A 15,551-nucleotide genomic window follows, 5' to 3' on the forward strand; every position below is an offset into this window, starting at 1 on the left:
CTTTGTATGGCCTAATCTTCAGGATTTTCACTAATCCTTCACTTACTTACTCATTTAATATTTTAATACTTAATTTAGAATTACAAGGTGTTATACAAGTCATAGGCAGCCTACATACCATAATCACTGGCCAGGATCCTCATAACATATATCATTAGTGCATCATCATAACATCAAGATCATATAACATCTATATGAATGTGAATGAATGCACATATACATCATACCATATACTCTCATACAATACAACCTTAATACCCACCATCATGGTCGGGCCACAAGAGAGAATAGTCAACTAGAACTAGGAGCTTACCTCACTGAGCTTATCAACAGCCCAACTCCAACAGTTAATACATATGCTCCCGTACACTCTCAAGTGCCAAGCTCTCTAGGAAAACGTAGAGCAGGAATCATTTACATTATTAATACTCAATCACTTGATGATTCCACATTACATTCTTACATGCCAATAATATGCCTATCACAAGTTTAGACCAATTTCATTGAAATATTTATTTTTGTGTATTATTATAAGTCACCACATTCTTTAATTACTTACATAACTTAGAATCCTTTTCTAGGCTCACTTAGATTATTTTCAACTCATCCAAGCCATATAATTAATTATTATAAGTTACTAAGGATTCCCATAAGTCCACTTAGCTTAAATATCACTTTTACGGTTTTCTCATAACTATACATGCTTCTGTTTTCCAGTCACTGAGCGCAACTCACTTGTCATTAAATTCTCATCTTTTAGTATGTTAATCTAGACTCAATTACCTTTCCAACAAGGTATTACATGCCTCATTTGGAGTTTCCTAGCTCCGGTTATCATCATTTGAAGTTGGACAAACAAATCTGTTTGCCAACTTCGAATAGAGCCCTCAACATCCTTTACCGTTTCTGCGATTCTGGAAAATCTACTTGACCAATTTCTCTCCAATTTTTATGCATACAACTAGACACCTTTAGCTTTAATTAAACATATTATGAGCCTAACTTTAGTAATAATTGAGGGAGAAACAATTCGTGGAAGTTTCAGCCATGTACAGCCCCTGCACATGGCCTCCCTTTGCAGTCATCACTCAAACGAACATACAGAATGGAATACATCTTCAATTGATACCAAAATTTTACACCACATAGCTAACATCACAAGCTTCAATTTGATATAATACACAGCCCTATATAACGTCTGTGGAGGGAGATATGCTCTCCCCAATTTCGCCTAAAAACTAGTTACTTAGCCTTAAATGTGTTTACTTAACAAACCTTAATTACTTTTGATTATAAATCATAATTCACCTTAATTCTTGGATTTTTCTATTATTAATTCACATTATGAAATCTCCTTAGTCCCATTATGTCATGATACTTAAATTTTACTAATTACTTAATTAGTGTACCTAAATCCTACTCTAGTCCAATTTTAGAGTTAAATCCTTAATTACTTTTGGTTAATTAATCCCTACCCTTAATTAATCCCCTAATGCATCATCTCCTTAATTTTAACACAACTAAACCCTTATATACTTTATGGGGCAGATTTGATGAGCTATTTTAATTAAGATTTTTAGCCATTATTAATCATGATTAGTGAGTTTTACTTAGAGTTAACCCACCTAGTTAATCTTTTGTAATCATTTTTCCATACTTAACAACTTATTCACATTTTTTTGTCATCAAACCTTATTATTACATGACATGGCTGAAGTCATCAAGGGTCCTTATAGGGTTCATAATCATCTTTTTACATGAACATCACTCAATGGTCCAAAGGTGGCACCTTTAGTCATCCAATCCATCATTCCATGGTTCAAAACACACCCACCCTTAAGGATCATCATCAAACCATGGCATTAAAAATTTCTAAACAATATTTCTCTAATACATAACAAAACCTTGGCACACACACAAGAAAAAGAGAGACTTTTTAGTTCATATTTCTCAAATGGAGGCTTACATCTTCAAGCTTCCTCCTTTATCTCAAGGCTCCACCTTTTTCCACCAAGAACACACCTTTAGGCAAGCACACAACTTCATGAACATGCTCATGAGTTAGGCTCAAGAACACAAGAAGAAAATATGAGGTTTTTCATGAAGAAATCAAGAACACTTACCCAAAAATCAAAGGAAACAAGCAAGCAAGTGTGGTTCTTCAAGAGAGCTCAAGAACACAACTCCATAGCATTTGTTCTTCACAAAACCATGACTGTTTGGGATGATAAGGGACACGAAATTTTTGATTCACACCATGAAAATGATATGGTTGTAAAGAAGAGAGTGATGGGAACAATCTTTGTGAAGGAAGTTTGGTGGTTTGAAGAGATTTAGGTGAAGAAATCTTAGAGAGAAGTGAGAGAGTTTTTAAAATTTGAAACTTAGAGAGAGAGAGAGAGAGAGGAAGGAGGCTGATCAGAAATGGAGGGGGTGGTGCCCTAATGAGGGGTGCCATGTCACTGAAGAGACATTCGTCCTTTAGTGAGACCCGGTATAATTTTTATCTGAATCGTCGTCACATTTTTTACCCAAAAAACTCAAAGACTCTAACTTTAAGTACTTAACATTAATTTCATCTAATTATCATGTTCATAACTTAAAAATTTGATTAGTCGATCACAGATCCACTAGCAGTTGTTTAATTGCACTGTAGTCTTTACCGGTGTTCTTAACTGTACCCGGATTTCATAATCTTCTTAACTTTAACATTTTTGGTCTAATTATAACTTGTTAGGCATATATTGGTCTTTATTTCCATTTTCTCATCTTTTTTCCATTCCGGGATTCTACCGGCTACTACTACAGCAATACAAAATACCCGGCAGAAGTGACTTTTCAGAAATACTCCAATATGGGTATCAATCTTCATCAAATCATATCCTAACCCCATTCATGATGTTTATATCATTAGATTAGCTCTCTAACTATAACTTGCTCACTTGAAGCTATTCTACTGACTGTTACTGCGTCAGCAGTCAAAATTAACAGATGAAAATTCACCTGTGTAGAATACCCTCAATATGGGTATCAAAATTCTTAGAATTTCATCCTCATTTAATTTATGACCATAAGGTCCTCATTATAACCCTCTAATTTAAAAGTCATATGATTAGGGTTATTATATTCACCACACCTTTTAAAAAGATTTTGTCCTCAAAATCGGATCATACCTGATATCAAATCGGGATAACGCTGGAGAATATCATCATCCCACTCCCATGTGGCATCCTCAGGTGCCAATCCTTCCCATTGAATCTTGATCATGGGAATGACTCTATTTCGAAGCCGTTTCTCATCTCGAGCAAGGACCCTAGAAGGTCCAACAACGAACTTCAATTCCTTCTTAACCTCTGATGGGACGTAAATTCGTTCCCATCTAAGCCCATTTTGATGAAAAAATACCTGGAATTCCTTCATCTGATGAGCAACTTCAGCATGAAAATCACTTGTTTTACACATTTGTGACAAAAACACAGTGGGGGAACGGAAGATGACGTAATCCTTTGAAAACATATTAAAAAGGGGGAAGGATTGATAGCATTTAATGCACCTGCTACCTTCATTTAATGCTCTGCTCATTTTGCAGAAAACGTGGAAACAACGTCTTCTAAAAAGAAAGGCGGTGCACCACTCAAGCACCAGGAAACGTGAAGAGCAGAGAATCAAGAGTTCTCATTGGCTAAGAAGAAAGCAAGGCATGAGGGGACTGCACAAAACGGCTAATCATCAACAAATATTGTCCCATCAAGCAATTTGCAAATCTTCTATACACTGTTGCCACCGCCCCGTCCCTTAATTCAAGAAACTCATGCCAAAGGATTTACAAGACTGCCATTCCTCTTCTGCCTATAAATAGGACGTCCCAAATACAAAAACATCATCGAATTCTGGAGGGATTGGAGTCTTAAAAGAAGAGATCACCTAGTATTAATTAGTAGTTTAATTTTGTATCGTTTTAACTATAGTTAAGTGACAACCCTTCTTCCTTACTCTGTATCATCCATTAAGACTCCCCACGAGCATCAAACCATCTTCTCCATTTTATACTTTGTTGTAATCTTTCTTGTTTGATTTCAATATAAGTGTTTCTTCTTTTCTTTCCAATCGTTATCTCTGAACTGAATCTCGGGTCTATGGGACTTCAGTTTAGAATAATTATGTTTAAAGTATCAGCCATGGGCTGAAATATCTGTGGAACGGATAAGCTGCAAAACTCTTAAACAATTATTTTCATAACTCTTGACCGAAGCTTTTTGTATTTCTCTGGCTAAGTAAGCTATATTCATTGTGTATCAATGGAAATTGAACACATACTGAGAAAGAAACTTCTATAAGGAAGGGATTTCAGACAGCTTAGCCAGTGGGGGAAGGTAGTGTCCTGGCAAAAGCACTATTGGTCACCTTAGGAATAAGGGGCCACTTCGTCCATTTTAAGGTTTTGTACTAAATACCTATTGGAGTCAAGGGAGCCGTAGGAATATGGAAACTTGTGAGCCATTTAGTCCATGAGTTGAGGAATCAGAGTTGGCAGATAAGAAACTGGGACAAAGCCAAAAAGTGCTAAGTCTTGAACAGAGGAAATAAATATTTAAGAATGTAGCAGTGAATCTGTTCCTTCTGTTAAACTATTTTTCAAACCATCCACTTTGTTGTCTCTTGATTATAGTTATCATTACTGTTTTATTTTTACTTTGTTTAGTCTTGTATCTATCAAACTCCAATGATTATTATCTCACGTTCTTCTAAACAGGAAGGATCACATACATAACGCAGTGAGCAATTGTTTGCCATCAGACTGAACTTACTGTTCTTGAGGAACGTTGTTAAGACAGTAAGGAACGTCTGACCAGACAGTTCAACAACTAACTTTTCTTCTCATTTTTATTCTTTATAAAATAGTTTAAGACATTATTTAGAGCTCTATCCTCGTGGGAACGATAATCTGGACCTTAATACACCCATTATTACTTGATGCGTTCACTTGCGCACTTGGGTTGGAAGTAAAGGAACAACTCTGTTTTCCATTGACTTAATTAGAACAAAGGAACGTCCCCTATCAGAATACATATTCTCCACCATCAGCAAACCACCCAACAACCTCTATGTCATCAGGCTGTACAATGTGTGAATCATCAGATATATATCTGTGGAGCTGACTCACATAGAAGACGTCATGTAGATTCGCCAAGTTGGGAGGTAAAGCAAGTTGATACACCACTGGTCTGACCCTCTTGATTATCTGGTAGGGCCCAATGAATCGTGGACTCAACTTCCTCACTCCCAAGGCACGTCCAACACCTGTAGTGGGTGATAATCGAATGAATACATGATCCCCTTCAGAAAACTCGAGGGGTCTGTGCTTGGCATCGTAGTAACTCTTCTGACGGCTTTGGGCTTTCTTCAGCCTATCTCTAATCATCCCAATCTTCTCTGTGGTCAAAGTCATCTTGACTGGAATAAAGTGGACGGATTTAGTCAACCTATCAACCACAACCCATATAGAATCAAATTCATCCTGGTTTCTCGATAATCTAACAACAAAGTCCATGGATATACTCGTCCAGTTCCACTCCGGAATCTCTAATGGCTGTAACAAACCAGAAGGCTTTTGATGCTCAATTTTCACCTTCTGACAAATAAGGCACTTATTCACAACTGGGCTATGTCTTTCTTCATCCCAAACCACCAAAATTCCGCTTTAAATCTTGATACATCTTAGTGGCACCTGGGTGAATGGTGTACTTACCCATATGACCCTCTGTTAACACTTCTTCCACAATTGGCCCTTTCGGAACAATTAACCGATCTTTGTAGTATTTCACATTAAAAGCATCGATAAACATAAAATCTTGCCCTTTCATCATTTGAATCCCTTCATCAAGCACTTGGGCCGCTTTAACTTTCACCATCAGTGAATTTCGAACTTCAACCGTAGTCATAAAATATGAAGTCTCAAGTGGTGTAACAGAAATTCTCAAATCCCTGAACTCCTCAATCAAATCATACGCTGCAATCATCATGCTAGCCACACCCGTGGTCTTTCTGCTCAAAGCATCAGCCACTACATTCGTCTTTCCAGGGTGATACTGAAGATCAAACTCATAATCCTTCAGAAAATTTCATCCATCTCCCTTGCCTCATATTAAGCTCTTTTTGATCGAACATGTACTTCAAGCTTTTGTGGTCACTAAAAACTGTGAAAATAGCACCATACAAGAAGTGCCTCCATATTTTCAATGCAAAAACCACAGCCGCTAACTCAAGATCATGAGTAGGGTAGTTCTCTTCATGTGGTCTCAACTGTCTAGAAGCATAGGCCACTACCTTTCGCTCCTGCATCAACACGCACCCTAATCCATACTTGGATGAATCACTATAGATTTCAAATCTCTTTTTCGGGTCAGGAAGAATCAAAACTGGTGTGGTAGTCAACTTATCTTTCAATTCTTGAAATCTCACATCACACCCAAGGGTCCATGCAAATGGTACCCCCTTTCGGGTTAATCTGGTCAATGGCAAGGCAATTCTGGATAATCCATTAATAAATTGCCTGTAGTCTCTCCCAATCCAATACTGCTTCTATTTTACTCGAATCAACCGCCATTACTGCAGATGAAATGACGTGACCAAGAAACTGAATCTCATGCAACCAGAACTCACACTTGGATGGTTTGGCATATAACTGATGCTCCCTCAAATTTTGCAAGACTAAATTCAAATGCTCTGAGTGCTCTTCTTTACTCATGGAATAAATCAGAATATCATTAATAAATACCACTACAAACTGATCTAGATGTGGTGGTTTGAAGATCCGGTTCATATAACTCATGAACACGGCCGGGGCACTAGATACTCATAGTGCCCAAATGGGATCACTAGATACTAATAGTGCCCATATCTGAATCAGGAAGCTGTCTTCAGAATATCCTCTGCCTTTACCCAGATCTGGTGATATCCAAAACGAAGATCAATCTTCGAGAACATAGAAGCACCTCTGAGCTGATCCAACAATTCATCAATGCATGGTAGAGGATACTTGTTGTTTACTGTCACCTTGTTTAACTGTCGATAATCAGTGCACAATCTCATAGTCCCATCCTTCTTCTTCACAAAGATAATTGGTGCACCCCAAGGAGATACACTCAGTCTGATAAAGTTCTTACTGGATAATTCTTCTAACTACTTCTTCAGCTCTGATAGCTCCACTGTTGACATCCTGTATGGAGCCAATGAGATAAGCCCCCCAACAGGTACTAAGTCGATAGAGAATTCAATCTCTTTCTCAGGTGGAAAATGGGGAATTTCTTCCGGAAATACGTATTCAAACTCGCATGCAACCGGAATATTAGCAGTAGGTTCTTTGGAATCTCCTACGAGTCCTCCCAGGATAATGTATCCTGCATCTCCCTCATCTAGAGCCTTATTTAACTGCGATGCCATCAAGTACAAACTGTCTGGCTTCTCTCCTTTTGAAGAAAAGAAAATCCTCCTGCTACAACAGTCGAGCATCACACCATACCGAACCAGCCAATCCATCCCCAATATAATATGTAAATTCATGCCCTCAAGCACTATCAAATCCACCATATACTCTTCTTGCTCATATATGAATCTGACTTCTTTGCACTTCAAAGAAGTAGAAACAATGTCTCCGGTGGCAGTCTTCACTACCATGGGAGGCGTGAACTCATGAATGGGCAAATGTAATCCATTAGCAACAAATTCTGATATGAAAGAGTGGGTAGCTCCAGAATCAAACATGGCACCTGGTTGGCCGAACTTAGCATAGGTGGGGAGGAATTTTGGTGCTTTGTAATCTTGATTGATTGCACCTTGTATTGGTGATCATTGTAGGTTTCCTCCCACGGAATTGAACTCAGAACCGTGAGCTTGGTGGGTTGCCTTTTATAACAACCCTAAATATTGTATCATGATTAATGAAGAATTATGATAATTAATAAACGAGACATTTCAGATGAAATAGTTTATGATTAAGTAAATTAGAAGGATGGGTCCAATGGACCAAAGACATAAGCATTAGGGATCCAATGAATTCATGGATCAAAGTATAACCCAACAAAGGAAGTTTTAATTCCATTTAATGTGGACAAGTCCAAGTGATACAAAGAAAGCTCTATATGATAAAATAAGTCCAATAAGGTAAATGAAATCCAAATCAAGTTAAAGCCCAAAGTAAGGCCATGACATAATAAACCTAAAGAAGTACTATATGACTAGGAATTAAATTAGAATTCTTTCCCTACAAGCAAGAAGCCCACGGTTTTACTAGAGAAAACAAGCTCTAAGAAGTCAATTTAAAGTGTCATAAAATCATGGAAAAATAGGCACAAATTAGGTCAGGTTAATAGGTTAAAGGTCCATAATCTTAAGGAATAAATCATGGTCCAAAATTAAAGGAAATCTTTTCCTTCCAAGCATTTAAAATCCGCGGCCTAGGTGTAGGAAATGAATTTGATTTTATTTGATTTTCAAGCCATTAAATGCAAATCGAATTTCCTTAAGTCAAGCCAGTCAAATTCCTTTAAACAAGGAGGTTAGAATTATGATGATTAGTAGTCAATCACTTTCCCTAAATCAAGCAAATTGATGACAATATGTCAATCAATCAAATAATTCTGTTTCTTAAATCAAGGAAGCAACCTTTATGACGATTAGTCACACCTCATCAATCCCTTAAATCAAGGGAGCAACTTTTAATGACGATTAGTCACACATCATCAATTCCTTAAATCAAGCAATCACTAAATTTCCTTAATCAAGGAAATTGACATCATGTTCTTGTCCCTAAATTAAGCAATCTAACCTATGACAACAAATCACCACCTTACTCTCATTTAATGTGATCGAAACCTACCAGCAATCAAGTAATGGCAAGGCTTCTAGGTTGCCTATTTGAACAAGCTTTAGTCTCTCCTTTTTCCCTCTATAGCCGCGGCACTACCAAAGGAAAGAACAAAGAGTTTAGTTCATTTTGTGAAGTCCATGAATGCTTCGAAATGGTGAGTGTGTTAGTGAGAAATACCTAATTGTTCCAAGATCAAATACAAGCCTGGATCTTAGTCCTTCTTCCTAACAATTCCACCAAAGAACCCTTCATCTCTAAGCAAGAAAATCCCTATTCTCCTCTCTTTAAGCTTGCGGCCTTGTATGTTCAAGGAGGAAGGAAGTTCATTCAAGAAGATTCAAAGTAGTCAAAGGTCAAGAAGTGTTTCCTTAAGTCGTTGATCATCATCAAAGGTAAGCCTATGAACCTTCTTGGTTAGGAATGACATGTAAAAGCATGAAAGTGATATCCTAAGTATATGATCCCTAGAAGGCCGAACCATGTATGATAATTATAAGCATGAAGAGATGTTTAAATGATATGAAAGATGATGAAATGATGATGTCAGATTAGCATGTTTAGTAGCCTAGGTTCTAAATCAATTTTGCATGATCATAACCTTAGTTGGCCGAATATATAAGATGATGTTTTGAATGATGCTCTAGGATTTAAATATGATAAATTATCAATAATGTTAGAAGCATGTTTTAGAAGTAATCCCTTAGGTATTTTAGGGCAATAAAGCCGAATGGTATGTAGCTAAAAGAGGTTTTATTTGATTAATGTTGAAAGGATCTAACCATGTTAAGTTAATAATATAATTGAAAGCATGTTTTAAAAATTATATTCCTAGATGTTTATCTATGGTGGCCGAACCTATACATGCCTAGAATGAAATCTTTAATAATTCTATTAAGTGTTATGATGACCTAATAAGGTCCTAAAACCTACACAAGTGGGTAAGTAAGCAAAACAACTCCTCTAGGTAATTAAACCTGCAAAGCCGAGACCTATACATGGATAAAACACAAATGTTGAATGTTATATAAGTTACTAAAAGATGATATGATGATGTTAGGGAGTCAAGGGAGCAAACAGGCAAGTAAAGAGATCAAAAGTTGAAAGTATACAAGTAAAGAACGACAAGTACTGTAAGTGTTTACAGTTGTTGAAGTAATCTCTCTATGTATGCCACCATTATGAAACTATGATAAGTTATGGTCTGACTACAATATGTTTATAGTGCTTTACATTATGTGATTATGATATTTTTGAAACTTAAAACCATGCTATTAAATGTTGGCCTGTGCACTGATACTCCAGTTGCAACCTGACGAGGACTCTGGGTATCTCCGTAAGTCCGTAAAAGCCGGCAGGAATATGATGATGATGATGATGATGGCATGATATTTTTATATGATGATGTTAAATGTTCCATTTTGTATTGTTATTATAAACTGTTGCAGGAGTAAGCGTCATAGTTGGAGAATGCTCCAGCTGTGAACCTTACTGAGATTTTCCCCAAAATCTCACCCCCCTTGACCACCCATTTCAGGAAAAGATGAAAGAAAGTAATAAGAAAGTTATGTGGGAAAGAAAGGGTAAGAGACTGGTACGTAAAGAAGAAGAAACTCCACCTACCTGGGAAGAGAAACTAAAGGATCTAACAGATAGAGGCCTATGGACTGAGGCTATGAAATTATTAATAGAAGCTTTTCCACATTATGATTTCGATGAAGCACTAAGTACACAATGGCTAGAGGAACCACAACCACATTATGACTGGGCTTATGATGCGGCATAAATTATGTTTTTATTTAGGATTAGTTAATCTTTTTGGGATTACATTAAATAATGTTTAGTGTTATTTATTTTGTATTGACGTTTTAACGCTTTTAATTTTATATGGAATAAGTATGGTTATGTGTTTCCATTCCGCACTCTGATATTTGCATTCGTAAAGTTTAAATTTAGACTTCTGCGCGTTGAATGCATGATGAAGGTGCACCCTATATGTATTTACATTTGGGGTGTTACACCTTTGGTCCAGGACCAAAGGGATTTTGGTAAGTGGTCTTGAACCTATGCATGTATACTTGATAACTTGCATATATATATATATATATATATATATATATATATATATATATTGGTTGGTTGATATTGAGATGGAAATGGCCTATGTGTAGGCATTTCTGGTGAACCAAGCTTGGTGATACTATGGTTGAGAGCTATCAAGTGAAGGAGATTATTCAGGTAATCCCTTGGTACTGGAGTTTGATCCCCGTGTGTGCTCCACCGTGCCCGTTGAGGGTAGCGGTTGGAAGTGTATGTGAATAATGTAGTATAACATGTTCATGCATTATTGTATGTTTAGTGGTACATAGGATGTACCGAGTCTCTGGAAGTAGACAGTTTGCCTTCAGGCGTTACAAACTTCCACTGGATAGGTCTCCATGAGGGAGTTCCAGTTGACCTGGGGTCGTGGTGTGTCATCCGGAGAGGAGCACACTAGGAAGTCTCGGGTGGATATGGATGGAGGGTACCTTGGTCGATATTCTGGGAACACTTCCTTGGATGAGAACTCGTACGCTACATGTCGAGGCCAATAGGTCGGGCGTTGCGTGGCTTTGGCATTGACCATTCCTTCTTCGTCGTATTTTGTTTCCCTATGCTTCCCTACTTCACTAAATCCCTTGTTTTATCCCGTTTTAAATGTTGTATTATGTTATTGATATGCATCGAAGTGAGCCATTGGGCGGAGTATTCTCCAGAACCTCTGGGTTACTGAGATATATCCATATATCTCACCCCGCTTTGGGGACATTTTCAGGTAGTGCCAGTGGTGTTGGAGCGGTGGGCAAAAGGCCCGTAGGATGAGCTCATGGACTTATAGTGGACTTTGCATTTTGTGGCCGTTGGGCTTAGGCTAGACTTAGGACATGAACATCGCATTGAGTTAGGATTATTATCTGTCATCTTTGTTCATGTCATATTTTTCCTAAGTTTAGTCATTTATTTAGCATGATTTATTTTGGTGACTCATTATGTATATTTGGAGAATTATTATAATATTGTAAAGAAGCTTGTAATTTGTATTATGGAGACTTGATGTAATATTGAAGCATGCTATATGATAAAAAGGCGATAGGCCTATTCTAGGATTTGATTTATTTTTTATGTCAAAGAAATGCATGCAAAGGAATTAATGTGATTGAAATGATTTAAGAATCGATATTGACATTGTTAAGTTGTAAAGAGAGCAATGATATAAACTGTGAAGGGTTGTAAGAGCACCAAGGCATTGCTGGTCCTTGAGTGACACCCATGTTTATTAGGTACATTTGAGGCTAGATAACACACCTTTGAAGGTGGGATTTATTGGAAAAACAAAGGAGACTCTGGCAAAATTTCTAGAAATTGGCAGAATTTGGGTAAACTTTGGTAGCGCATATCTCCCTCCACAAAAGTCCAATAGGGACGTTCAATACACCGTTTTAGAGCTTGAGGTGTCAAATACCTTGTATCAAAATTTGAGATTCATAGGAGGTGTGAGATGCCCTATAGAAGACAGAGAGCATGGACTGCTCTGGACGCCCCTGTGTAGAGGCTGTTTCTGGCAGATTTTGGGAATTTTATTCCCTCTTCGTTTCTTGGTCAAATTAGGTGTATGATATGTAAAATTGAATCTTGAGGTGTCTAGTTTACTGTATAAAAATTTGAGAGCAATTGGTTAATTGTATTTTCCTGAATCGTTGATGGAGTGAGGGCTGTTCGGAGCCCTGTTTGAGGTTGGCTGGCAGATTTGCTTGTCCAACTTCAAACGGTGATATACGGAACAAAAGAAGACTTTATGACTCGTGTAATATCTTGTTAGAAAGGTAATTAAGTGTAGAATAACATACTAAAAGATGAGTGGTTCGCCGAATGCAGTTTATCCGCAGTAATTAATATACCGAGCCGTGTCTGGATAGGTAGAAAATGTAAAAGTGAGATTTTAGCTAAGTGAGTTTATGGGAACCCCGTAGTGACTTGAGATGAGTGTTATATGATATTTAGGCAGTTTAAATAATTATTCCGCAAAGATTTTTCAGTTACGGTCACAACTTTTATTTGTTACGCTTTATTATTGTTTTAAATGTTCGCGTAATAAAAAGGAAAAAGTTTACTCGCATTTTTATAAATGAATTGCTGTGATTGTAATTGCGCTTAATATCATAATCAATGTTGACAATACCGGTGTACAACGGGCTGTTACAAAACAACTCACACACAAGCCAAAGGTGATACTTTTTCTTACAAGTCTTCATCTTTATTGAGTTTAAGACTTCCACCAACACATTTAAACACCAAGACTCAATTTTTAAAAAATACAACATAATTAACACCATATAATGCTCATGGCTGAAATGGAAAATGGAGGAAGAAGGGTTTGGAGTCATCTTTTCCATGGATTCAAGCCTTACTTCTCCAAGATAGCTCCTTTAACTCAAGCTCAAACCTTTTCCCACCAAGAATGCTTCTTTTTCACCAAGAACACACCTTCGTAAGATATTCAAGGATTTAGAACCAAGAACATAACTTTAGAAGAGTAAAGGTAGAGTTTTTCAAGAATAAAATACAAGGAACTTACACTAGAAACTCAAAGAATGACCAAAAGGGGAATATTCTTCAACAAGGAGCTTCAACCATCATTTTTTGCCATAAAAGGAAGGTATTGCAGTTGCTGTTTGGTGAGAGTGCAGCCACGAAAATGAGATTCCAAGATTCATAAATACAAGCTTTCACAAGTTCAAGAGCTAATGAACAAGATTGGTGAAGAGTGCTTTGGATTTTGATGAAGTTTAGGTGGTGGAATCTTAGAGAAAAGGTGGAGAAGATTTGAAAACTCAAACTTAGAGAGAGAGGGGACTGCTTGGGTGCTGATCAGAAATGAGGGGAGGGTCCCTTATGTTTTTAGGGTTTATGCCATGTCATTAAGTGGCTTTCTGTCATTTAGTGACACCCGATGTAATTTTTCTTTGAACAATTATCAAATTTTTACCCAGAAATCCCCAAGATCCAGACTTTAAGTAATTAATTTTAAGTTTGCTTAATTAACATGTTTCTAACTCAAAAATCTAATTAGTAACTCACAGATATGCTTATTGTTGTTTAACTACACTGTAGTGTTTACGGGTATCCTTAACTGTACCTGGACTTCATAACTTTCTTAAATTTTATATCATTGGTCTAATTATGACTTGTTTGGCATATACTAGACTTATATTCTCTTTTCTCATATTATTTTTTTCATTTTTGTAGTATACCGATTGCTGTCACAGCAGTACAAATTACCCGGTAACAATGAATTTATCAAAATACCCCAATATGGATATCAGAATTCATAGAATCAAATCCTGTTATCATTTATGATAATTATATCCTTAGAATAATCCTCTATCTCAGATTCCCTGATTAGGGTTAGTCAGATACCTGTTACTGTCACAGCAGTACCAACTATTAGGTCAAAATTCACTTTCTCATAATACCCCAATATGGGTGTCAATCTTTTCAGAATTGAATTCTAAACTCATCTATGATATTGATATTATTAGAATAACTCTCTAACTCAGATTTATCTGGTTAGGGTTATTCTACTATATGTTGTTGCATCAGCAGTCAAAAATACAGGCATAAATTCACCTGTTCAGAATACCCTCAATATGGATATCAAAATTCCTCTAATTTCATCCTCATCTCATTAATGACCCTTAGGTCCTCATAATAACTCTCCAATTGTGAATTATTCAAATTAGGGTTATTATACTCACTGATCTCCTCACACACTCACTTTCTCACGAAATTCTTTTAGGATTTTAGATAACCAAGAGATTCTGGGGATTTTTCATGTGTTAACTTTCTCGATTCAATGTGAAAATAAAAAGTTACAAATCAAGCTCTTTCTCTAATGGAGGTTCGGCCAAGACAAGCTAAAGGAAGGAAGAAGACAAGCTTTTAAGGTCAATTTCAAGACCAATAAGAATAAGCCACCTTTTTTTGACTTTTTAAAAAAGTTTCTAAAATATCTAAATTCAATTTACTTAATTAATCTTCTTGAAATCTCAATTAATTTTAAGACTTGGGTATTTTAATAAATTCAAGATGCACAATTATAGTTTAATAATGTCCCAATACAGTGTTTAAAAGATCCGGACAATTTTTGCATAATTCCATTTTTGCCCCTATTCACAAACTAATTGTATTTTTCCAAAAACAATAAAATTCCTCAAACAATTCAAATAATTATTTCTCTTGGTTCTAAACAATTATTTCAACACATATCCATTTCTAGAATATTAATATGAAGTTTAAGTCTCTCAGTAAAATTATATTGTGGTATTTCATCCACTAAATATCATTATTAATCAATTTTCCAGAAAAGTGTCTATCCACTTTTAAATTTCATTATGAATCCAAATCCAACTTTATTTTCACCAAATAATTTCTAATTATATCATTTCATAATTTTAGGGTTCAGTAATTTTCAAATTACCATTTTGCCCTTCGGGTGTATTTTCACCTGAAATTCAGGATTTTCACCAATTAAGCTTTTTAATCCATAATTCAATCATAATAATACATTTTTAATTATGTGAGGTGTTATACATCGAAAGTTCACAACGTATCTAGTTGCATCACGAGTTAGTTGCACACGCCCCCA

The 15,551-nt window shown here is 36.4% G+C and overlaps 1 protein-coding gene across 1 annotated transcript; it reads right to left on the reverse strand.

Moving 5' to 3' along the window:
* Nucleotides 1-7,182: 7,182 nt before the first annotated feature.
* Nucleotides 7,183-7,764, reverse strand: LOC133307220 (uncharacterized). The gene has a single exon (XM_061507695.1). It carries the CDS (start codon nucleotides 7,762-7,764, stop codon nucleotides 7,183-7,185), a length of 582 nt encoding a protein of 193 aa, XP_061363679.1.
* Between the last annotated feature and the right edge of the window lie 7,787 nt (nucleotides 7,765-15,551).

This window comes from Gastrolobium bilobum, unplaced genomic scaffold (assembly GCF_033153095.1).
Source record: "Gastrolobium bilobum isolate Gb01-03AN ecotype WA unplaced genomic scaffold, APGP_CSIRO_Gbil_v1 utg1374, whole genome shotgun sequence".
Classification (NCBI taxonomy): domain Eukaryota; kingdom Viridiplantae; phylum Streptophyta; class Magnoliopsida; order Fabales; family Fabaceae; genus Gastrolobium; species Gastrolobium bilobum.

Excerpts from the sequence above, each read along its gene's own strand:
- LOC133307220 (XM_061507695.1), bottom strand. The coding sequence starts at position 7,764 with ATGTTTGATTCTGGAGCTACCCACTCTTTCATATCAGAATTTGTTGCT.